This window comes from Mustela lutreola, chromosome 18, assembly GCF_030435805.1.
Source record: "Mustela lutreola isolate mMusLut2 chromosome 18, mMusLut2.pri, whole genome shotgun sequence".
Lineage (NCBI taxonomy): Eukaryota > Metazoa > Chordata > Mammalia > Carnivora > Mustelidae > Mustela > Mustela lutreola.
In genome coordinates this window covers 18,294,676-18,320,878 of record NC_081307.1, presented here as the reverse complement: position 1 = coordinate 18,320,878, position 26,203 = coordinate 18,294,676, and the positions used below count along the sequence as shown (strand labels likewise).

Here is a 26,203-nt window from a genome sequence, read left to right as displayed (position 1 = left end):
TTGAAGCTACACTTTATATTCTTTTTTGTGTCTAGAAAGATATTAGTGACATTTCTTCTAGAAATACATGAGAGGCGGGTAGACTATGGGAATGTCTCTTCTCTCTGTGGCAATAGGAAAATACTTCACCTTTTGTGGAGTCCACCTCTGGTGATACTATATTAACGTCTTCCCACCAAATATCATTGCAAAATATAGCTTTTCATTTAACCCAAGACATATTCAAAATATTGAGATATTTGGGGGATATGGAGGATTATGGGATACATATTATGGGATACTACGTGTAAGTAACACAAATGTGTTACTGTTGGGTAGGAGGAAGAATGAAGAGGTCACTCCAGTGATGGATTCCTTTCTGCTCTGAGGCTGTGTCACTGGCGTCTTTGAGAATCTTTTTGTTCAATTGAACAAACAATAATGGAGTAGTAACTGTGTGCAGGGCATGTGATTAACAGGAGCCTCAGGGTGATCAAGGACAACGAAGGGTTATTCTGGGCTCTTAGTTGTTCCCATTTGCCTTTTTCAGGAGTGATGCTTGTTATCTTTCTTTCTCAACCCAACTGTCTGCTACATTTGGAACTGAAAGTGGGTAGACAGTGGGGAGGATGTGTCAGCCGTCTCATGCCTTGACTCATTCTCTCTGCCCACATTTTACAGGTGTTTTCACCTCAGCTGCACCGAGGTGCTTTTCCTCGGCGTGCCCTTTGGTTTCTCTGATGCTCTGGTGTAGAACTGGGGAAATGCATATATATATATATATATATATATATATATATATATATATATATCTGGAAGTACAAGGGCATTACCATCTAGGGCAGTGGTTCTCAAGAATGACTAACCTTGGCATCTGGGAATGATTAAAAAAATATATTCCTGGGTACCGCCTGCAGATATTCCGACTTAGTGTTTTACACTGCAGTGGGAATGAGGATATTTAAAAACCCTCTAAGTGATTCTGATTAGCAGCCAAGATTGAGAACCATAAAGAGCTCTCTAGCCTTGACCAATGGTGGATAAAACTGGTAGAAAAACATCTCTTGAGTGGAAACTTCTCAGTGCATTCTGTATAATCAACTCATTCTGCATAAACTCCTCCGTGTCCCGGTGGGGTCGAGCCTCCATTACCCACAGTGGTAATGAGTTACAAAATGTGCCTTTGAAGTCATTTTCCCTCATTCCCTACTTCATTCTTCCAAGAACTCACTCCTCTTTCCAGGAATTAATTACAGATCACACTACCTGCGCTAGGGTCCTTATCTCAGGCTCTATTTTTGAGAAGGAACTTAGGCTAATGTTAGGCAGAAAAACCCAGGGCTTAATCTGGCTCTCCCTGCCTGGCCCTCATGGGCACATATGGAGGAAGTAGATGTTTGTTCCACAGTAAGTAGGTGTAAGAGTTTTCTCCTTGCTTTCCCTCCTGGTCTGTTTTTCAGCCTATGTTTAAATACACAAAAGGCAGGTATTCTCATACACTTTATTAGTGTTGTAACTTTTAAAGTTCCTTGTTGCAGTTCCCCTTAGCCTTTTTGTGTAATCTGTACTGCTCTTTCCTAAATATTTCCTCAATTGCTGGAGACTTCTCGTTATGTTTATAAGTTGTAATAAGGATGGGAGAGTACATGGATGTTAATGTTCTCAGTTTTAAATGTGCCACTTCATACTCTCCTGTCACTTCATCATCTCTAGTTACGAGCCCCACAGTCTTTTCTGCTGTGCTCCTTTTCAGTCTGTAAATTATTGGAAGGACCTTTGGGTCTCCTGTGGTGGAGGCAGAACAGGGGGTATCATGTGGACTCACTCGAACATCATGGAAAGAGTCCTTCACGTCCTTTTAGGGATATCATGGTCCTTTCTCTTTATTAGGCTAGGAGATATACATCTGTCTATCTATCTATCTACCTATCCGATATGCACATATGTGTAGGTATATGAGAGTTACTAACATTTCAATACATTTAGAGTCTGGGGTGTTTTTTTTTTTTTTTTTTTTTGGTGCCAGTTTTACATACAGTTTTATTTCAGACTTTGTATTTTCCACTTAACAATACAGTGCTTATAAAGCACACTGTTTATTTCATTTCCCTGGGCACATATTCCATATTCAAGTATCAATGCCCAATTTATTTACTATAGCAATTATAGTAATTCCATTTGTATGGAATTTGCTATAAATTTGGGTCCTTTGAATATTTTGTGTGATTTATTCTCTCCTTCTGGTGGTGCCTCCTCTGGGCCCACCATTGAAGAGGCTGATTAAGCCAACCTGAGAATAGGTCTAGCATTGTTCCATACATTTATAGTCTTTAAAAAAGGTTAGGTGAGCCTGGATGGCTCGATCAAGTGGTAGGCTTTGACTCAGGTCATAATCCTGGGGTCCTGGGATTGAGCCCCATGTTGGACTCCTTGCTTAGTAGAGAACCTGCTTCTCCCTTTCCCTGTGACAGAGGAAGAGAGCAACAGCACAATCAGAGGGACCTGCAGAGGGAGAGGAAGAAGCAGACTTGCCGCTGAGCAAGGAAGCCTGATGTTGGCCTTGATCCGAGGACCCTGGGATCATGACCTGAGCCAAAGGCAGATGCTTAACCGAATGAACCACCCACACTCCCCTCAAATAAAGTCTCAGAAAAATAAGATTAAGTTTTCTACACTGGGTAATGTTGAAACATAGTAGTTATTATAACTGAACACAGTACATAGGAATTTACAAGAGTGATATAGAATTCTGAGCATGCATGTGGTGTTTTTATATATCACCTTTGCTTTTTTGAAGATTTATTTATTTGAGAGAGAGAGCATGAGCAGGCAGAGGGGAAGAGGTTGAAAGAGAGAAGCCAACTTGCTGCTGAGTGTGGAGCCCAACTCGGGGCTCTAACCCCGAGATCCTGAGCCGGATGCTCAACCAGCTGAGCCACCCAGATGCCTCCTATATGTCACCTTTATTGAAGCATAATTTACCCATATTAAAATACAGCCACTTTAGAGCTGTATTTTAATTGAGCTATTGTATTTATAGCTCAATGAATTTTGACAAATATGTATATCTGGGTAATCACCACCACAATCAAGGTAGAGAACATTTACTGTCTCCCCCAGAAAGTTCCTTCATGTTCCTTTGATATTAATTCCCTTATCTCCAGGTCCCGGCAACTACTGACTTGTTTTATGTCAGTACCTATTCTAGAGTTTAGTACGTTTGGACTCCTACAGTATGACTCTTGTGTTTGGCTTCATCTGTTCAGCATGATGGTTTTGCGATTTATCCAAGTTGTGGCATGCATCAGTAGTTCTTTCTTATTTTATTTGGCTTCTTGTACTGCTGAGCAACAGTTGTACCACAGTTCACCTGTTGACGGACATTTGGATTGTGTCCAGTTACTAGCTGTTATGAATATAGCTGGTGTGAATACTCTGGTCCTGGTCTTTGTGTAGACGTGTCTTTATATTTTTGGATAAATGCTTAAAGAGTGGAGATGCAAGGTCATATGGTATTTTTAACTTGATAAGAAACTACCAAATTAACTCCACTCCAATGTAGTTCTACCACACGTCAAGTATGAATTTCTCAATTGCTCCATATGCCTACCAACACTGATGTTTTCAGTTTATATAATTTTTATTATTCTAATGGATGTGAAGTAGAATCTCATCATAGTTTAAATACAAATTTCTCTGATGACTAATAATATGGAGCAACTTTTCATGTTGTTATTAGCCCTTTGGTTATTTCTTTTGGTGTAGTTTCTGCTCAGGTCTTTTGCCCATGTTTTACTTAGGTGTCTTGGTGGAACTTATATCATCAAAGTTGTTGAATTTATTGTCATAAAGTGCTCAAAATACCCTTTATTTACTCTTTGAAGCCTATAACCCCAGTGGTGTCCTATCTTTATTCCTGATCTGAAAATTTGTGCCTTCTTTCTTCTCTTCCCTTGGTTAGTCTGACGAAAAGTTTGTAATTTTATTGATCTTTTACAAGAATCAGCTTTGTTCTGTTGGTTTTGTTTTCTATATTTCTGAATTCTTTTCCTTTATTATTTTTCTTTTGGTTTTAATTTGTTCCATTTTTTTTATGATGGTAGCTTAAATAGTGGGTATTTAGACTTTCTTTTATTATGGAAGTGCCTAAAAATAAACATTACACTCGAAGCACTGTTTTGCTACATTCCACAAGTTTTGGTATTTGTGATTCTATTAAAATTACTTTCTAGCTTTTTTTATGATCCTTTTTCTTCTGCCTTATGGCTTATTTAGAAATGGGTTGCTTAAATTTTAAATATTTAGAAATTTGGAATTTTGGGGGGCTTATTTTTAATTCTAGTCAGAGAATTAACTGCATGATAACTAAACTAATCTTTTCAAATTTACTGATATTTGAATGCCAGCATGTGGCTCCTCTCATTGAATGTACCATGTGTAATTGGAAAAATATCTGTGTATTGTGCTGATAATTGGTTAAGTTACTTTACAACATTATGAGTCTTCATTATCCTTACTGATTTTTGGCCTGCTACTGTCAAGTTTCAAAAGAGTAGTGTTGAAATCTCTATTTCTCCTTTTAGTTCTATTAGTGTTTGCTTTATGTACTTTGAAGCTGAATTATTATGCACATATTTAGGATTCCTAGGTCTTCTTGATGAATTGATCATTTGTCATTACAGGATTTCCCTTTTTTCTTGCTGACAATATTTCTTCTTCTTAAGTCTGCTTTTTATGATATTAAAAGCATTTTCTTTTTTAATTTTTAGTATTTATATTGTACATCTATCTTCATCCTCTTATTCTCTTATATTTAAAGTGAGTTTCTCATAGATAGAATATCATTCTTGAATTTTTATCTGATCTCATGATCTCTGGTATTTATTTAGTTCATTTTACATTTAATACAATTATTAACATAGTTGGCTTTAGGTCTGCTATTTTCTATTTGTTTTCTATTTTGCCATCTGTTCTTGGTTACTTATTTTTCTTTTGGATTGAATTTTTTAATATGACATTTTATTGCAACTACTGGCTTAGTAGTTGAAACATTTTTTTGTGATTGCTCAAGGGCTTATAAGGGGTGTGTGTGTGTGTATATATACATACATACATATACATTTATATTCCTCTGTGGGCATTGTGTTTTTTCTTTGGTTGTTTTTAAGATTTTTCTCATTATCACTATTTTAATTAATGTCATGGTGTGCCCTTTTGGGCGTGTGTGTGTTTATCTTTTTTCAAATAATCTTTTTACTAAAGTATGGTATACACACATAAAAGCAATCAAATCAAAAGTGTACAGATTGAACGTCATAAAGTGAACATGCTCATTTAACCACAATCCTGATGAAAATTGAAATGTTACTTGCCCTATGGAAGCTCTTTTATAAGTCCCTTTCTAGGCATTACTCTTACTATCTACCTAAAAGAAATTGCTCTCCTGATTTCCTCCATGAGAAATTAGTTTTCCCAGATTTGAAACCTTATGTAACTGAAATTGTGCTTTGAATTGTATTTGTGGCTGGGTCTTTTGTTTTACATTCTGTTTGTGAGATTTTTTTTTTTTTTTTTATATACATATATTTTTATTCCCAGGTCTGTGAATCACCAGGTTTACACACTTCACAGCACTCACCAAATCACATACCCTCCCCAATGTCCATAATCCCACCCCCTTCTCCCCAACCCCCTCCCCCCAGCAACCCTCAGTTTGTTTTGTGAGATTAAGAGTCACTTATGGTTTGTCTCCCTCCCAATCCCATCTTGTTTGTGAGATTTAATAAATGTTATTACATGTAGAAAGTTTTTTTTCATAATTGTTACTTTTGTTTGTATCCCCACACATATTTACCACTATATTGTTGATGGACATTTTAGTAACGTTCATTATGTGGCTTTGGTACACATATACATTAAGTTTTGTTGAGTATGTCATTAGGATTGGAATTGCTGGGCCTTAAGGCAGGAAAAGTTTCAGTTTTCGTATCTACAAATAGTATACGGAAATGGTTGTACAAGTGCTCTCTCAGCTTCCTTTCTGTTTCTAGCAAGCTATCCCTGAACTCCCTAATGACTCCATATCTTATGCATGTCCAGGAAGAGCAGGCAGCAGAGAAAGAGGACAGTATACTGTTAGGGGTAAGGGCTGACAGAAAAAGATAGTTGGGGATCTGTTTCTCTCTCATACCACTGACAGCTTTGGGCTTTGTCCACATCTAGTCTGGTCTCTGGAAAGGCATGTAGGCAATTGAGACTTTGTCTACTGGAGGGAAATCACTTGTCTTAGGTGCACAGTGAGGCTTACTTTCACAGTCTTCTAAAGGGTACAGCTTCATTCCTTTCTTAAATATCAGACAGTTCCATCTACATATTCTCCATAAAAACCCATTTATCCTATTCGAAGCCCTTTGAGGAGGGAGACTGGTTGGCTTTCTGTTACCTAAATTGTCTTTTGTGGCTATTCTTGGCCCACTAATGACCTGAGAATCTCTGACACACCACCCTTTACTTTTTGGTGTGATTCAGATTTCATAGATTTTTCAAGTGTGCTGGCCTTACATTTCCCACCTCTTCTATAGTCACATAAATTGGATGAAGGGTAAGTGGCCTATTCTCTTGGCTTTCTGAATGCCTCCCTTCAAAATTCTCTTTGTCCTTTATTATGTCTTTCTATGGTGAATAAAAGTCTCGAAACCATTTCTGTCTGGCCCTGATAGAGTATGGGAGTTTAGCACTAGGAATATAGGTCCCTTTGAACTGGGCAGTTAAAAATATTATCTCTCTGATCTGAGCTATAAATTGTCTCCATGTATTTCTATACTCTAGCTCAGACTGGAGGTTGGGGAGGGTCTAGAAGTTACTCTGCACTCTTGTGTTAACCTTGGCTTACTTTTGGTCCTTCAAAGCCTTTCAAAATCATAATTTTTTTCACCTCCTATTGCCAAGTGCCTGATTTCCATACATTCTTAATTTAAATTGCCAAGGAAGAGAATCCCACTGGTGCATTTTGTATTTTTGTGCAGAACTTCTAATGTCTAATCATCTCCCAGGCAGCTGGTGACTCTATGGGTTGACCTGTGTTGCATTCTTTTTTGCCAGAAGTGGGGTAGGGGTCACTGGTAGAGAGAAAAGTTTAGAGGGGTTTTTGATGTCCTAGAATGATGTTTTTGCCCTGACCAGTCATCTGTAGCACGTGTCTTTTGTGCAATATTTCCAGTTATAGTGATGGATTTGTACTACCTTCTGCATCTTATAACCAATAGTGTGAGAAAGCAAAATCCCCGGGTCAGGAGTTCAGTGTGTGGCAGTATGACTAGAACCTTCTCTGTATGAAACTAAGAAAAATACAGCCAGGGAAGCTCTGCGTTACTGCTTTCATTTTGTTTTGGTATAGGTCTGTCTGGATGATCAAAATAGATGGGAAAAAGGCATGGTGGGGCAAGAATCCTATTCCCTCACTTCCTGAAGTTTCAAGGCTTGTTTTGAGAGACCTCTCCTCCTACTATTCCTTCTCCCTGTATCCTTTCATGGTGAGGTCATGTAGAGTTTACTAGAGATGTTTACGTGTATATTACCTATAATCTTGAGTAGGCACATCTCTCAGTGGTGGGCAGCATTACAGGTTTGAAGTTCAGCAGCTTGTTAAGAGTTTTTTTTTTTTTATTAATTTGATAATGCTAAACTTGATGTCTTTTCACAGCACTGTTAGAAATTACTGGTATTGCTTTTACCTTTTGTTTATTTACAGACATCCTAGATCTTTAACCCCATGTTATATATATTTTTTCCTAATATTTTTGGATAAGAATTTTTAGGTTGACATTATTATGATTACAAGTAGACAAGCAGGTATCTCAAAAATTTGCGATGGATGGCAAGGCTGCTATTATGCTTGATACTTAACCCAGTGAAGATGCAATTAATTGCACAAAGAGCTGGAGTGATGTCAGCCCTCAAACTGCAGATCTTAGAAAGGTTTTTGAATGTTTGAGAGCAGTGAATTTCCGTGAATGGAATGGTTAGTCATTTTGGTGCATCTTGGGGGGAAAATTAGGCCAATTTTCAGCATGATCCACTTTTTAGCACTATCCCCACAAGGTTTTCTGAGATAACACAGCAGTCACAGATGCTAATAGGCTTTATATCTACTAAGTTGTTGGCATTTTATTTTGATATGCTGATAGAATAAGCCTCAAGAATACTTACCAGAGTGCAATAGCCTCCAGCTGCCAAATACTAGATTTAATTATTTATTAGGACTAACATGAGTATTTAGACATACTCCTTGCAGTACTGTGCATAAGCATTATTAAAACTGAAATTAGGGATCCAGTTACACTCCATCTAGAGTGTAAGAATGCCAGCATTTTGGGACCTTGGAGATGACCTACTTCATTCTTTGTAGAAAAGAAAATTAAGACCCCAGGAAAAGAGAATGAGTTATGTAAGGTTATAGAGCCGTTTTGAGGCAGAAACACAATACAATCCCTGCTCGCTTGTTCTTCAGTCCCAGGATTTTCCCATAAGCCTGGGCTATTTTTTTTCCAATTCCTTTATTTATTTTTTCTTTTCTATGTATTTTGCCATAGCAATCTTAACAAAATCTTATCCTTTATCCCCATGTTTAAATTTCTTACCATTACTATCTCTTTATAAATAAAAATCTGAATCGTTATTGGAAAGAAAACCCATGCTCCTCCACTGGTGTATATCTCCTTTATTATTACACTCACGATGCTTCTGGCACCAGATGTATGGGGACTTTTCCCCTTCCACCAAACAATTCTGTGGTACCAGCTGGGTGTCCTACAGTTTAACTCAATGCTGACACTGTCAACCTGGAGATGGCACCAGATCCCACAGGTTAAGGGCTCAGTCCCACAAGACCGCCTCCTCACCCCTGCCGTTTTCAGATATAGTCACAATCCCTAGTTGTTACTTGTGCTCTGACCATTTGGCTATTGGCTATGAATTGGTGGTTCCTACAAATACCTCCTCATATTGAATTATTTGCTAGAACGGCTCACAAAATTCAGGGAAACACTTACTTTTACCAGTACATTATGTAATAAAAACTAGGATAAAGGATACAGCCAAACAGCCAGATGAAGAGATATATCAGACGAGGTCTGGAAGAGTCCCTAGTGCTAGAACTTCCACTTCCCTCCCTTTTATTCAAATTCTGTATTTTTTTTTTTTTTACAATTTTCTGTAACTAGGAAATGTAAAGGAATTGTCTCCTGATTATAATTAATACTAATTATGGCTACTGGGAAGCTACCTATGTAACTACTATGCTGTATCTAGGGTCTAGGCAGCTATGATGAGTTACAAGAGATTGCCTAATTACTAAATACAAACTTACTGATGCATATAGAAAGTCATTTGTATTAATATAATTAAGAGACCCTACCTAACCCTGATGAAAAATTACCTGAAAGTAACAGAGGACAGAGTCCTTATTTTAAAGTAAATGAACTATTGGGAGAAATTACGATTAGTCCAGCCATAATTGGATTTAATGAGACTGAATAGAAACAAATTAGACATAATTGGAAGTTAGACAGAAGTCAATTAAATCTTTATAATTTTAGCTTTATAAAAGTTATTGAATTGAATGACCAGCATCAGTTAACAAAGGAAATAGAGCCATGAAGTACATTTCCAGGAAACTGGTACTTTTTTAGGGGAAAAGTATCATTTTACTTAATGATTAAAATCCAGTGAAAATCAGTTGAAACAATTTTGCAGCCTTACTTCAAAAGAAGTAATTATGCAAATTTTAGTTTTACCTACAAAGTGCTGCAGAAGTTGTTTTAAGGAATCAAGGAGAAGAACTTGATAGAACAAAATAACATTTATAAAACTCATTGAATTCAGAATTTGGAGTCAAGATATGCTTGCTTTTAACTGTGTATTCACTTCAGGGCTGGCTTAGCTGTCTGAGAATTGCAGTTGGCCCATTATAGAAATTGTGTTATTGAAAATACGTTCACTACCTTGCTCTTTATAGACCTGCTCTGGGCATTAGTCCTTATTCCTTCAGCATCACTGTCAACCCCAAATGCCATTACACTAAAGGTCCCCAGTCAGTTTTTATTTGGTAACAAGTAAAGTTCTGTGCAACTGGTCACCCAGGAACTCAATGCTAATAAACTGCTTACCAACACCATCTCCTCATACTATAGCCAAGGTCAATTAGAGTGTTGGGATTTCTGTTTCCTGGGTGTGCAAAGAAATTTATGTCATCACCCACTCTGTGATACTTAATGACCTTCAAAAGGGATTCTAAGCATGTACTGACTTGGAAATGTGATTGAATTATATTGTAGCTTTGATTCTCTAATGGTGACAAAAATATTAATTCTGCAGTGATGGCAGCAAAGGTAAGAACAGTAGAAAATTGGGCTGAGGAGAGAAATCTATATGAGATGCACAATGCAACAAAGGCTTATAGACGTTAACCTTTAGATACATTATGTCTGAAATAAAACCAATTCTGTATACACTGTAGGCATGGTAAGTTCTTCACTGAAGCATGTTCTCTGCAGTTCTTATTTTTTTTTTAAAGATAAGTGCATATTAAATCAGGTTAAAGTCCAGTGGAATTATGACATCAATGAAGTCAGATTTTGTGCAAAGATATGAAGAATATAAGAATTATATGCCCAGGGTGCCTGGGTGGCTCAGTGGGTTAAGCCGCTGCCTTCGGCTTAGGTCATGATCTCAGGGTCCTGTTATCGAGTCCCACATTGGGCTCTCTGCTCAGCAGGGAGCCTGCTTCCCTTCCTCTCTCTCTTCCTGCCTCTCTGCCTACTTGTGATCTCTCTCTGTCAAATAAATAAATAAAATCTTAAAAAAAAATAATTATATGCCCAGATTTTGGAGAATAAAGAACAAATATTTGTAGATGAGAAATATCTCACAGGGGTGCAGGACTATTAGTTTCAGCTCAGGTTGTGAGATCGTGCCCCATGCTGGATTATATGCTAAGTGTGGAGTCTACTTGAGATTCTCTCTCCCTCTTCCCCTCCTGCTCATGCTTTCTCCCTCTCTAAAATAATAAATAAGTAAATCTATATATTTTTTAAAGAGAAATATCTTACATTTTTATCCTTTATAAACCAAAACACATCCAGCCCAACCTAGCTATGACTCTCACATAACCCAACATCATCCCTGAACAAGGGCATGTAGTGATCCTTTGCATCTCAGGAAAAAGGTGGGGAGGCACAAGATTCATGACAAGGGCTGATACTGCTTTTGTGGTGGTATGCATGTAGATGCCATGTTGAAGGTGATAAATTTCTTAAGAATTAGTTTAAAGTCAAATGACTGAAATAGCTATCACTGATCTCTAAGACTTTCAGGGCTTCAGTTAGTCCTTTGCATTACCAGATGATAGAAGCAATGTTTACAGTCAGAGAAGGCAACACTTTGGCAGGAGCTAGAGTGAAAGAAGAGGAACCAAGAAAGATCCAACACAGAAAAGCACCTAACAGTGAGGACTGGCCCTGTGTAATGTGGGTCAGAAGGTCATCTTGGGTCCCATTTTCCAGATCATACCAGTCCTTTGTGATTTCCATCCCTTCCTGTACTAATCACTGTGAGTCTCAATGGAAGGAAGAAATGCATTATCTCTATCTAGAAATAGAAATAAGAAACAGAGCATTGAAGTAGAAATAATGGTGGGGGTGGAAGATGGAAACCTTGAAACGTGAGATAGAATAGAGTTTGAACTTCAGTTATTACTGCTATAGTTCTTTTCCTAAAACCTATTCTGTTTTTATTAAAAATGTAGAGCAAATGCTTCTTGCATATATAATATTATGCTAAAATTTGATAAACATTTTATGATATGAGTCATCAGGAGGGAGGATCAAGGGACTGGTTATTTTAGTTGTCTGCTCCTTTACCAGTAGGGACAGAGGCCATGGTTCTTGGGCTCTGTGCTGAGTCTGAGTTGTTGGCTAGTCAACCTGACACTTTCAGCATGAACTTCAATTCAAAAGATCAGTAAGATCCAGATCGAATTCCAGTTTCAGCTGCATGATATTTTATGAATTCCTTAACCTCTCTGACTCAGATTTCTCACCTGTGGAGTAGATGGAATATCTTTTTAAAGGTTTGAAAAATAGACCAAAATAACATCTATCAAGTATTTAGTAAAAATGTTGGAAGAGAGCAGGTATTTGATAAAAGATAAGTATTATAATTTTTAATAATTTGATCTCTGTGTAGACTTTATTTTGGAAAATGGATTTCAGTAAGGTTATACAAATGATATTACATCATAAGCTCTTAGAATTTTTCTCTTCAGGTAGAAACAACAATTTGGCTACTTATAGAATGGTTGATTTTTTTCTTTTTGCCCTTCAGAAATTTATATTATCCTCTCCATTTTTTCTACCTTGTAGACAAGGTGGAGTGGGATTGGAGTTTGGAATTTACCTATAAACCTAATGAACTCAGTGTGTTATTTGTTGATTTAAATTTTGTTCAGGGAAGGGGAATGTCGAAATCTATTTTTAATTGCCAGTTAAACTTCTGTAAAGGCTATTTTATCATTCAGGTTTTAAGTTTATTCTTCAGTATTGTACTTTTGTGGAATATCATCCATCTAATCCATGTTTTCACTTTTATTACTGTAAAATTATTCATATCATAATCTTCTAAATTTTTGCTATATCTGCAGGCATATCTTGTATTTCAGTCATTTTTAGAGAGTTTCTCATTTTTAAAAAATATTTTATTGAAATACTTAAAAAATATTTAAAAATTTTTTTGATTTAAATTTCAGTTAGTTAACATACAGTGTTATGTTGGTTTCAGATGTACAATATAATGATTCAACACTTCCATACAACAATCAGTGCTTACCACAACAGCACTCGTTAATCATCATTACCTATTTCATCTGTCACCCTAACCACCTCCCCTCTTGTAACCATCAGTTTGTTCTCTGTTCTCTTCTTTATTGATCCATTTTAAAGAGGATTGATTATTAATCTTTTGAGAGAAATAAAGTTGGGTTTTGTTGATCTTTTCCATTGAGCTTTCTCTCCATTTAATTACTATTTGCTTTTAGTTTTATTATTTCCTTTCTTCCTGTTTCTTTAAATTTACTCTGTCTTTTCTCCTTTTTAACCTTAGATTCTCCATTCATTAATATATTTAGTGAGGTGGAAAAATAAATAACATAAAAATTACCATTTTAAATATTTTTTCATTTTAACTATTTTTAAGTGTATAGTATAGTAGTGTTAATATTTGTACAATATTATATGACAAATCCCTAGACCTTTTTCATCCTGAAAAATTGAAAGTCTGTATCCATATTATAAAAGCTCTTTTCTTCCTTTCCCAACCACTGGCAGCTGTATTTCTACTTTCTGTTCTAAGAGTTTGCCTACTTTAGATACCTCATAGAAGTGGAATCACGTAGTATTATTTTGTGAATGACATTTCACTTAGCATAATGTTCTCAAGGTTCATCCATTTGTAGATTATGACAGGATATCCTTTTTAAAGACTGAATAATATTCTATATGTATATTTCATATTTTCTTTATTCATCTGTTGATGTACATTTAAGTTGTTTCTACCTTTAGACTACTGTGAATAATGGTGCAATGAACATGCAAATGTCTCTTCAAGATCCTGATTTAATTTCTTTTGGGTACATACTCAGAGGTAGAATTGTAGGATCATTTAGTTCTTTCATTTTTTTTTTTTTGGTTTATTTTTATTTTTTAGCTTTATTGCAGTATAGTTGACATGTACAATTTTAGGATATTTAAGTGTACAGCATGATTGAATATATGTATACATTGTGAAAGGATTTACTCCAGCAAGGTAATTAACACACCTATCACATAACATATTTATCTTTTTAAAAAATATTTCGGTGAGAACATTTAAGTTCTACTTTGTTAGCAAATATCAATTATACAATATTGTGTCAGTAATTGTAGTCATTAGGTTGTATACTAGATCCTCAGGATTTATTCATTTTATAACTGAAAGTTTGTACCCTTTTACCAACTTTGTCCTGTTTTCCACAACCCCTTTTCTAATCTGTTTTTAGATTTGACTTCTAAAAAATGATGACATGTGATGTGGAGCATCTTTTCATATGCTTATTTGCCATCTGGATATCTTCATTGGTGAAGTATCTGTTAGTCTTTGGCTTATTTTTAAATCAGGTTGCTTGCTTTTCTGTTGTTAACTTTCAGGAATTCTTTGTATATATCATCTTTAGGTGGCTCTTTTATTTATTTTTATTTTATTTTTAATTTTTTAGACAGGGAGGAAGAGGGGGAGGGGCAGTGGGAGATGGAGACTCTTTTTATTTTTAAGATTTATTTATTTACTTGAGAGAGAGAGAGAGAACAGGGAGAAAGGGCAGACAGAGTTTTACATAGACTCCTCACTGGGTGCAGAGTCTGATGCGAAGCTTGACTTCACAATGTGGGATCATGACTAGGTTTTGAGCCAAAACCAAGAGTCAGAAGCTTAACTGACTATACCACCCAGGCACCCCAAGGGAGAGAGAATCTTAAACAGCCTCCATGCCCAGCACAGAGCTGACACAGGGCTTGATTTCACAACCCTGGGATCATGACCTGAGTTGAAATCCAGAGTCTGATGCTTACCTGACTGAGCTACCCAGATGCCCCTAGGTAGGCTCTTAAACATAAGATTCGCATTGCTAGATTCAATTTTTGGAGCCTCATCTTATTATTTGTGTTTAAATGATCGGGTTAAGCCATTTTGATTTATAGTGATGACAGGTGCTTTCTTCTTCCTTAAGTTTTTAATGCTTCTTTTTCCCCTTCTTCTCTTCCTAATAGATAAATGAAGTTTTTTTTTTAATTTTTAATTTTTAATTTGAATTGAATTAGCCCACATATAGCATATAATTAGTTTCAGCTATAGTGTTCAATAATTTACCGTTTTCATGTAATATTCAGTGGTGATCACATCACATGACCTCCTTAATGTCCATCACCCAATTATCTCATCCCCCTACCCACCTCTCTGTCCGCAACCCTTAGTTTGTTTCCTAGAGTTAAAAATCTCTCATGGTTTTTCTACCTCTCTGATGACTCCCCATTCAGTTTTCCCTCCCTTCCCCTGTGATCCTCTTGGCTGTTTCTTATGTTCCACATGAATGAAACCGTATAATTGTCTTTCTCTGATTGATGTATTATGCTCAGCATAACACCTTCCAGTTCCATCCACATTGATGTAAATTGTAAATACTCATCCTTTCTGATGACTGAGTAATATTCCATTGTATGTATTATGACACATCCTCTTCATTTATCTATTGATGGACATCTCAGCTCTTTCTCCAATTTGGCTATTGTGGACATCGCTGCTATGAACATTGGGGTACTACTGGGTATTTACCCCAAAGACACAAGTGTAGTAATCAGTGAAGTTTTTAAAAAAATTCTTGACCTTCTTCTCCTTCCACATAAGGAAATTTGCTACCATGGGTCAGAATTAGCAGAACCAACAAATAATTTGTAAGTTTTGTAGGTTTGATTTGTGGGTGCTTGTTCAGCTTTTTTAGTTGGTGGGAAGTCTGAGGCCCCTGTTGTGAATGTGTCATTCAAGTTAAGTTCTACATTTTTTAGCCTGGTATTCTAAAACATTTCCTTTCCTCGGGGTGCCTGGGGGCTCAGTGGGTTAAGCCTGTGCCTTCAGCTCACGTCATGATCTCAGGGACCTAGGATCAAGCTCTGCATCGGGCTCTCTGCTCAGCGGGGAGCCTGAGTCCCCCTCTCTCTCTGCCTGCCTCTCTGCCTACTTGTGATCTTTCTCTCTCTCTGTCAAATAGATAAATAAATTTTTTTTTTAAAAAATAAAACATTTATTTGGAATTTCTGTACCTTTGCTTCTTGACTTAAATTTTTTTAGACCCTGCTGTATTACAAATTCAAAATCCAAACCTGTTTGAGGGTAGGACTATGGTTTTTCATTCTTTTTTTTTTTTAAAAGATTTTTATTTATTTATTTGACAGAGAGGAATCACAAGTAGATGGAGAGGCAGGCAGAGAGAGAGAGAGAGAGGGAAGCAGGTTCCCCACTGAGCAGAGAGCCCGATGCGGGACTCGATCCCAGGACCCCAAGATCATGACCTGAGCCGAAGGCAGCGGCTTAACCCACTGAGCCACCCAGGCGCCCTGGTTTTTCATTCTTAAGAAGGAATTTTTTTCCTTTCTCAGGCCTCAGACTGAGATGGACAAATTTCCCTTTCATCTCTTTACTTTCATTGGAAGCTTTTCTTTCCCGATTCACAACTTCTGAATTTATGCAGGAATCTCACTTCCAACTCTTCACCTTGCAGGGGCCCAAAGCCTTGTCCTCTATCCCCAGCTCAGCCCTGAGATCCAAGTACTTAGAGTGCTGGGGTTGGCAAATATTTGCAGAGCAGTCATGGTGTTTGTATTCATTGATCATCCTGGTTTTCCGCTTTGTTCTTATTGTTTCCCCTTGGATATTTCCCTCACTTTCTTGGAAGCACAACTATGCATTTAAATGGATGTTTGCTGTATTTTATCTACTATTTCTATGTGTTTTGCAGTAAGGGCTTTCAGAATATCCAGTTCAACTTATTGCTAGAAGAAGAGGTTTGTTTTAATGTACCTTCGAAATATCCAATTCCATTCAAGTAATAGCTTATATAAAAGCCATCCTTGCTTCATGACACATGAGTTTCTCAAGTAGTCCTGCTGGGCCACATAGTAATCTATGTTCTCTTAACACAACTGTACTTTTTTGAATGAGCTTCATAATTTTTTTTTGTTTTGTATGGAATATTGTCTTCTATTACCATCAGTATACATTAGTGTGGCTCTTGTTGCCAGTTATGCAATATTCAGATCAGCCTTAAAGCCATTTTATGCTAAGGTAGGTCATTAATAAAGATTGCTAAAACCTTAATGAGATCAGGTATCCACTGTTCCAAAACAATTCTCCATTCTGTAGGCAACCTCTGCATGACCTGAAGTGACCAAACTACTTTCGTAGAACAAAATAAGCATTTCATTGGGTCAGTTTATTTGATTCATAACTTATCTCTCTTCTTGTGGTACAGTGCATTCTCCTTTCTTTGGCAGGAACTACTTCTCTTTCTTCAGTCCAGTCATAAATCTTTTAAGGATAGTCATATGACCCAATCTGGACAATGGCAAAACACCTCACCTCTGGATACAGAATTTGTCCAAGATTAGGCAGGTGATGTGGTTGGACCCAACTTGGAAGTAAGTTAAGAGAACCTTTTCATCTTAGCTTAGAAGGACACTCACAGAGAACCATTGGGCTTAGGTTTCCTACTGTGGAGGAAGAGGTAGGTTTTAGGTTAGAGAGGATAAAGCCAACATACCAAGAAAGTGGCAGTTCAAGAACTAGAGAGACAGGGAGTCCTGGCCCCTTCTCAGGACTTGTTTCCTGCTTGAGGTCCTGCTTTGCCCATGATCATCCTGAAATTTGTTAGGGAGGTTTTGGTTCCTTTTCTGAGATAGCTGGTTTGGGTTAGGTAAATAAATATCTCTTCCAGTCACGGGCCCTGATTCCTTAGCATCTTCTTCAAAAAAGTATTTATAAATATTTACTTACTCATGAACATGTTTTTGGTGAGAAACAAGGTGATTTACATACACACAGTCTCTGTAGTTTAGTGGTTTGCATTCTAAGAACTGTAAATTTGGCACTCTCTCTCTGGATCTGCTAAGCTCAATGAATCTTTAATACTCACTTTGGGGAAATAGTTAAAAATTAATAGCTGAAAGTCATCCATTTTTCCAGGCAGTTCAGACTAACTCCAGTCGAGTGCTAAGTTACTATTAGGTTTTGGTGTATATGGAACTCTTGGTTAAGGTTAAACTGTTCCCTTCTCTAACACGTAGGAAAATTGATGCATAAAAACTTCTGGTGTAATAGCGATCCTTCCAGGCCCCTAGGCATTGGAGATTTCGTTATCTTTCACTCAACTGACAATTGATCCATTGTTTGCATTAAATAATCTGGCTTTGTTCAAGCATACCACTGTTTGTGTTCTTAATTCCAAATCTTACCTCATTATGAACAATTTTCTACTCTTTCCTCTGGGGAAATGCTAATGCTGCTTGTTTACATAGAAAGTAAAGTTAAGGAGTCAGTTTTGACATTTTGGCTTGCTTTCACAAGCAAGAAAGAGTAGTACTGTATTCATATGTTGCAGGTTTTTTTTTTTTTTTTTCACTTTTCCTCCTATTTATGTTGGATTGTGCCTGAAGCAATAAGTGAGTACCTCAGGTTCCTTCATGCATTGGCCATTAACCACTGACAATAATGTCTTTAATGAATTTTTTTGATTAATTTGTTTCTACTTCCCTTGTTCTAAAGTTTATAGCTAGCAACTGTATTTTAAGTGGATATTTGAAACAACAGTGAAGTTTCCCACTGTGGTTCTTCGGCTTACATCAAGGCTTATTTAATGTGCTCTCAGGAACTGGGACAAACTGGTGGGAACTGGGAAGGTCTGATAAGCACCCTTCAGGAACTTGAGGAGCTAAGTAGACTCATACTGTCAACTCCTCATGTGTGTACCCAGCACTCAAGGACACTGCCAGTGGGGCACCAGGAACAGCCACAGACACAGTTGTGTTTTGAAATTAGTAATTTTATTGTTTTCAGTCAGCTAGAACCTTTTATTTACCTCTTGATTTTTTTCTTTTGAGTTGTGCTGTTAATTCACACTGTAGGATTTTATAAGAACAGTCCAATGAAACTCACCTTTGCATCTCTTCCAAAGTTGTTACAGAGGCCAGTTTAACATTTCATTTCATTTCATAAATATTTAGTTACTCATGGACATGTTTTTGGTGAGAAACAAGGTGATTTACATACACACAGTCTCTGTAGTTTGATGAATTAAGGAAAAATTGCTTTCTGGACTCACTATATGAAAAAATTATGCTTTATTGAAACAATTGTCTTATTTACTCTAAGTAGACAATATGAATTATTACATGATAATTATTACATGACAATATGAATTATACATAGCATTAAACCGAACTTGTTACTCATCTCTGGCAAATAGGACAAATTGGTGTGTGTTGTTTGATGGATCTTCATCTTTTCTTTCCCCCTTTGCCTTACACTGCACCTCATTTTTTCTTTACTTTGAAGAAAATATTTTATCTTGTCATTTTTTATGCATTTTAATAAAAACATCGAAGGCAGAAATAAAATAGAATAAATATTTCTATTCTAAGTGACTATCAAGTGATGCTTAATCTCACTCAAATTCATATTCACTCTCTTCCATTAGAAATAATCCTAAGCAGTAAGCAACAAAGCCTTACTCATCCATTAGAATCTGCATTAGAATCTTGTGGCCATGGCTTTAAGCAATTCCTCTTAGCCCTTATTTCAAGGTCTAACCCTAGGTTGCATACTATTTGAAGAAGCTTTAATTTATGATTTCAAAGCCCACAGTAGATATAAAATGAGAAAATTAGAAAAAGGGAGAAAAGTTTCTACATGAGGATGCCGACAGCGATCATGACATTAGGTGACAAAGGTATAACTAGACAAATAACCCTACATACTCTAATAGTCTGTAATTTATCTATTATGTGTATGTGTATAGAATATAAGTTACATATATGGGTATAGCTTAATAATCATAATGATGACTAACTCAGTTATTTAGAATTTTTTTTTTTTTTTTTTTTTTTTTTTTTTTTTTAAGATTTTTTTTATTTATTTATTCGACAGAGAGAGATCACAAGTAGGCAGAGAGAGGAAGGCAGAGAGAGAGGACGAAGCAGGCTCCCTGCTGAGCAGAGAGCCCGATGCGGGACTCGATCCCAGGACCCTGAGATCATGACCTGAGCCGAAGGCAGCGGCTTAACCCACTGAGCCACCCAGGCGCCCAGTTATTTAGAATTTTTGGCTGTTCAGAATTCTCCTATTCCAAAGACTTTAGGTAATTGAGTTTTATATCAATTTTTACCTTACATTTAAGCTTCTAATTTATGTGAATGGTGAGTAAAACGGAAGAACCACACATGGAAATATTCAGTCTCTGAAATGCTCATGGCAACATTGATCAAATAGATTGGAAAACACATGGATGTAGGTTTAATATCTTGTAGATTCACTAGAAAAGTATCATTTAATAGTAGGGAAATGATTACGTAGATGTCTCTCCAGGGCCTCAGTAGCAAACAGCTTCTGTGTCTACCCTAGCATGCAAAAGTGCTCCATTTAAAATTTAAGCTATAACTGTGTGTATTGTATTATCTATAATTAAGTTTCTACTTGGTTTAATGTTAGAGTTTTTCAAGTTACGAGAAATGTATGCACATTGTAGATTCAATTCCTGTTGGTTATGTATATGCAAATATTTATTGATAGGAAGCGTTAAACCCATGTCTTCTGTAACTAAAAAACTTCTGAACTTAACCTTGAAGAAGAAAATGCAGTTAGCCTCTCCAGAAAGCCTGGAGCTCTTCCTCTAACCTCTTGTCTCTGAGTGTTGATCAAGGGCAGTAAGGTCCATTTCCCCAAAATAAGGAATAGTGTTTTCATTTTGTGAAACTGATAGGTTCACATTTTCTGTTGGTAGAGTCTTGAATCATTGTGTTTGGTCTTCCTTCTCATTCTAATCACAAGACCACTGAACAAACATTTATTTCTCTTTACAAATCTCTAGGAGGAGGCAGAGTGAGGGTTTCAGGGGCCAATGCTTGTGTCCCTGTCTGTCTTCCAGGGACGCTGGCCCTCAGCTATTGCTCCGACTGGAGAGGGCCTAGGTTAATGCTGGCCTTTGAAAAAAGTGTTGTTCCTGTCCTTTCCCTGCTTTTCTTTTCTATCGCCCTGGCGGGTGTGAAAAGTCTGAGATTCACATTTCCTTTCAAGAGGAAGAAGTCCATTTAGGTCCCAGCACAAAGCTGTAAGAGTTCTCCAGGTGATTTGGCCTGTGGAGTTTGGGCCAACAATCTAACTCATCTAGCAATAAATAGTAATAAATGATGCTTTACTTAAAAAATTCTTTTTCTTTTTTACAGTTGTTCTAAGTGTGTTTTCCTAGAGGGTTTTGAAGGAAGGAGAAGTGACTGGTTCATGGAGAATGAATTATTTGGCTTATACCATAATTTTTAAATTAAAAATTGTATTTTTAGAAAAAGTTTTTATTATTTATTTATTTTAAAAAAGATTTTATTTATCAGAGAGGGAGAGAGAGAGAGAGTGAGCATAAGCAGGGGGAGGGGCAGGCAGAGGGAGAAGAAAGCTCCCTGCTGAGCAAGATGTGGAACTCCATCCTAGGATGCAGGGACCATGACCTGAGCCAAAAGCAGACGCTTAACCAACTGAGGCACCCAGGCATCCCAAGAAACTATGAAACTATTTAAATATTTTAAAAAACTAAACATTGAAAAATCTTCCTCCCAATCTCATAATTGTCCCCCATCCAGCTCCCATGGTCCACATCATTAGGATACTATTATTATTTTGTTGTGCATCCTTCCTGAATTTCTATTTGTACATGCCAAGAAAAACAAGTGTTAGCTTCTCACTTTTTACATAAAAGGTATTATATTAAACACACTGTTCTAGACCTTGGTTTTTCTCTAAACATATTCCGTATCAACCAATAGGCAGAATTTTTGTAATGAAAAATATATTGAGGTATGATTGAAATATAACATATTCGTTTCAGGTGGGGATTTGATACTTGTACATATAGCAAAATGGTCACAATAAGTCTAGTTAACATCTGCCACCATACATATATACAATTCTTTTTCTTGTGATGAGAACTTTAAGATTTATTCTCTTAGCAACTTTCAACTATGGAATACTGTGTCATTAACCATAGTCACCACGCAAAGCTTTCACATCCCCATATGCAGTTCTTTTATGACTGTGTAGCATTACGTTGCATAGATATCGATATGAAATAATTTACTTAACTAGTCTCCCTATTGAAAAATGGTAAGGTTAATTTCCAATTGTTTGGTAATAATGCTTCAACAAGTATAGTTATTCATACATTATTTTTCACACATTCAAGTACTTATAAATCCAAAGTGGAATTGCCTTGTCAAAGAGTATATGTATTTGTAACTTTGCTACGTACTATTTGCCCTCCATAGGGATAGTAAAATTTTATGTTCCATAGACCCACGTTTGGTGTATGTTATAAAAACGAGTTTTTGCCAATATAAAAGGTGACAAATGGTATTTCAGGGTAATTTAATTTGCATTTCTCATTTTATAACTAGGGTTGACATCTGTCAAAGAGTCATTTAAATTTTTCTGAGAACTATCTCTTTATATCTTTGGATGTATTTGCTTATTGTTGTTAAGTCTTTCCATTTCAGTTCTAAGAACTTACTATATATATTAGACTAACACTTTATCTCTGATATGGTTACAGATGTTTCTTCCAATGTACTATATGTCTTTTAATTTTGCTTATTATTTTTGCAGTTAGAAGCTTTTTACGTTTATGTAGTAAATTGTTAATATTTCATTAATTCTCAATTTTCAGAAATAGAAAGGCTTTACTCTCTACCAGGTTTTTAAAAAATTCCATATTATATATTACTTTTATGGTTTTATCTTTATTTATATTTAAGTTTTTTATTTGGAATTTATTCCAGTAGCTAATGTGAAAAATGGATCCAATTTTATTTTTTCATATTTCTACCTAGTTATCAAAACACCATTCATCAAAATGTCCAATCTTTACTCCACAATTTGAGATGCCATCTTTATTTCTTTTCCTTGAAAATGGAGTAGGAGGTGACTGTAGGGAGAGATCCTGGCAAACTGCCCCCCTGGGGTGAGATCTTAGCTTTTGACTGGAAGTGATGTTAAAAAGGAGTGCCCGTCTTCTTGGCCTCCAGATACAGAGGAGACACTCTGTAACATGTAGCTGAGGTAGGAATGGGAACAGGTTCTGGCTCACATGTCACAGGCTCCCACCATTCTTATGGACATATAGGAGGTGTTTTGAAGAAATGCTTATTGATTTGCTGTATGGACTTAGTTTCCAGATACTTTTTTTTTTTTTTTAAATTTCTGGATACTTTAAATATTTGTGTTTTATAATATGTCAAGTTCCTAATGTAACTATTCTGAAAGTCTGATCAAATTTTTTTGTGTTCTTTAGCGATATTTTAATATAACATTTTTTATACATATCACCTTTAAATGTGGGGTGTGTCTGTGTACCTGTGTGTAAAGATTTACTGATAGATAAAAGGCTAGGCGTAACTATTATGTCTTATATTAGATTTTATGCGTTCGTCAGTTTTCAAAGTTTTTCACTATATGGTCTGATTTGTTTATGAACAATATTTGTGGTTTTTTATGGTTTTATCTTTATTTATGAAGATAAAGATAACAATAGTTAGGTTTGGATAATTACTCAGTGGTTACCTTTTAAATGACAATTTTATATAATATTTTTAATCACCCATTAATTTACATAGTGTTATTCTCCTGTTTGGCTCAGTATTAAAATTAGGTTTCTCTTTGTTTCTTCCTCCTATTTCTTTCCCTTCTGGAATTTAATCAATGATCTTATCAGTGTTTTAATATTTAGTATTTACCACTTTACTGTTAAATGTGCTTACATTTCTCAAATTTGATTTATCACTTTATTTTTTATTTAACATAGTATCTATTTATTTTGCAGGTAATTTTTTTGCAGGTAATTTTTTATTTTTTTAATTTAAATTCAGTTAATTAACATATAATGTATTAATTAGTTTCAGGGGTAGAGTTTAGTGGCTTATCACTTTAAATGACATATTTTGACTCCTGGCAGTTACAGATAAGGTAATGAGGTAAATCTCCTCAGGACTGCTGGCTTTGTGCACATTGTCTTTACACAGCTCTTGGGGTTGCCATTCACATCAGGGTCTAGGTGAGTGATATCCTTCAGAATTGTGATTTCTACAGATTGCATATCTGTATGCACAACTCTTGATTTACTCTCTGTGTTACATTCTTTTCTGTTTTGATTTTTGTTAGCTGAGATGTTTCTATATTGCCTAAGTGCTGTGTATTTAATACTGCCTGAGGTTTGTATTTCAAACTCAGTTTGGCTGGGTGTAAAACCTTTGGTTCTCAGTTTCTCTCTCTTTTTTATTAATATTTATTTCTTTTAGAGAGTGTACAAGTGCAGGGAGGGGCAGAAAGAGATAATCTCAAGCAGACTCCCTGCTGAGCATGGAGCCCAATGTGGGGTTCTATTTATGACCCTGAGAGCATGACCTGAGATAAAATCATGAGTTGGCCGCTTAACTCACTGAGCCACCCAGGATCCCCCCTTAGTTTCTCTTTTAGAGTATCTTGTAAATGTTGTTCCACTGTATTTTCGGTGTTAAATGCTGCTGTGAAAAAAATATGATGCCAGAGTGTTACATTCCCTTTTTTTTTTATATAATTAAAAAAATTTTTTTATAAACATGTAGTGTATAATAATACTAGTAAGACATCCCTAATAAGGCCAGGGGTACAGGTCTGTGAATCGCCAGGTTTGCACACTTCACAGCACTCACCATAGCACATATCCTCCTCAATGTCCATAATCCCACAACCCTCCCCCCTGCCACCCTCAGTTTGTTTTGTGACATTAAGAGTCTCTTATGGTTTGTCTCCCTCCCGATTCCATCTTGTTTCATTTATTCTTTTCCTATCCCCAAACCCCCCATGTTGCATCTTCACTTCCTCATATCAGGGAGACATATGATAGTTGTCTTTCTCCGCTTGACTTATTTCGCTAAGCATAATACTCTCTAGTTCCATCCAGGTCCTTGCAAATGGCAAGATTTCATTTCTTTTGATGGCTGCATAGTATTCTATCATATATATATGATAGAATATTTGGCTCAGTATTAAAATTAGGTTTCTCTTTGTTTCTTCCTCCTATTTCTTTCCCTGGCCATTGCCACCATCAAGACCAAGCGTACCATCCAGTTTGTGGACTGGTGCCCCACTGGCTTCAAAGTGGGCATTAATTACCAGCCTCCACTGTGGTGCCCTTTGACCTGGCCAAAGTCCAGCGAGCTGTGTGCATGCTGAGCAACACCACAGCCATCGCTGAGGCCTGGGCTCGCCTGGACCACAAGTTTGACCTGATGTATGCCAAGCGTGCCTTTGTTCACTGGTATGTGGGGGAGGGCATGGAGGAAGGGGAGTTTTCTGAGGCCCGTGAGGACATGGCTGCCCTTGAGAAGGATTATGAGGAGGTTGGAGAGGATAGTGCTGAAGGAGAGGATGAGAGTGAAGAGTATTAGGCTGTCTGCTATGATTTTTACACTCCGTTGTCTTGGGACTGTCTTTTTTCTGTTCTGGAAGCTGTCTGTCCATGGCCCTAACTTGTCAATAAAAGTGATATTTCCATTTTAAATATAAAAAAAAGATAGAATTTTCTTTATAGTGATAGAATACTATATATGATAGAATAGTATATATATATATACTCATGATTTTATCTCAGGTCATGATCTCAGGGTCATAAATAGAACCCCACATAGGGCTCCATGCTCAGCAGGGAGTCTGCTTGAGATTCTCTCTCTCTGCCCCTCCCTGCACTTGTACACTCTCTAAAAGAAATAAATATTAAAAAAAAAAAGAAAAGAAAAGAAAAAAGAGAGAGAAACTGAGAACCAAAGGTTTTACACCCAGCCAAACTGAGTTTGAAATACAAACCTCAGGCAATATTAAATACACAGAACTTAGGCAATATACAAACATCACAGCTAACAAAAATCAAAACAGAAAAAAAAATATATATATATATATATCTTACATCTTCTTTATTCATTCATCTTTTGATGGACATCTAGGTTCTTTCTATAGTTTGGCTATTGTGGACATTGCTGCTATAAATGTTTGGGTGCACATGCCCCTTCGGATCACTACATTTGTATTTTTAGGGTAAATACCCAGTAGTGCAATTGCTGGGTCATAGGGTAGCTCTATTTTCAACATTTTGAGGAACCTCCATGTTGTTTTCCAGAGGGGCTTCACCAGCTTGCACTCCCACCAACAGTGTAGGAGGGTTCCCCTTTCTCCACATCCTCGCCAGTATCTGTCATTTCCTGACTTGTTGATTTTAGCCATTCTGACTGGTGTAAGGTGGTATCTCATTGTGGTTTTGATTTGTATTTCTCTTATGCCAAGTGATGTGGAGCATTTT

At 36.5% G+C, this 26,203-nt stretch overlaps 1 protein-coding gene across 1 annotated transcript; it reads left to right on the top strand.

The window, feature by feature from the left end:
- The first annotated feature begins 10,355 nt into the window (after positions 1–10,355).
- LOC131820677 (tubulin alpha chain-like) lies at positions 10,356–25,313 on the top strand. The gene is given in 3 exon segments (XM_059156375.1): positions 10,356–10,367; positions 24,907–25,030; positions 25,033–25,313. Coding segments are annotated over 3 exon segments (402 nt in total). The 3' UTR covers positions 25,299–25,313.
- The last annotated feature ends 890 nt before the right edge of the window (positions 25,314–26,203 follow it).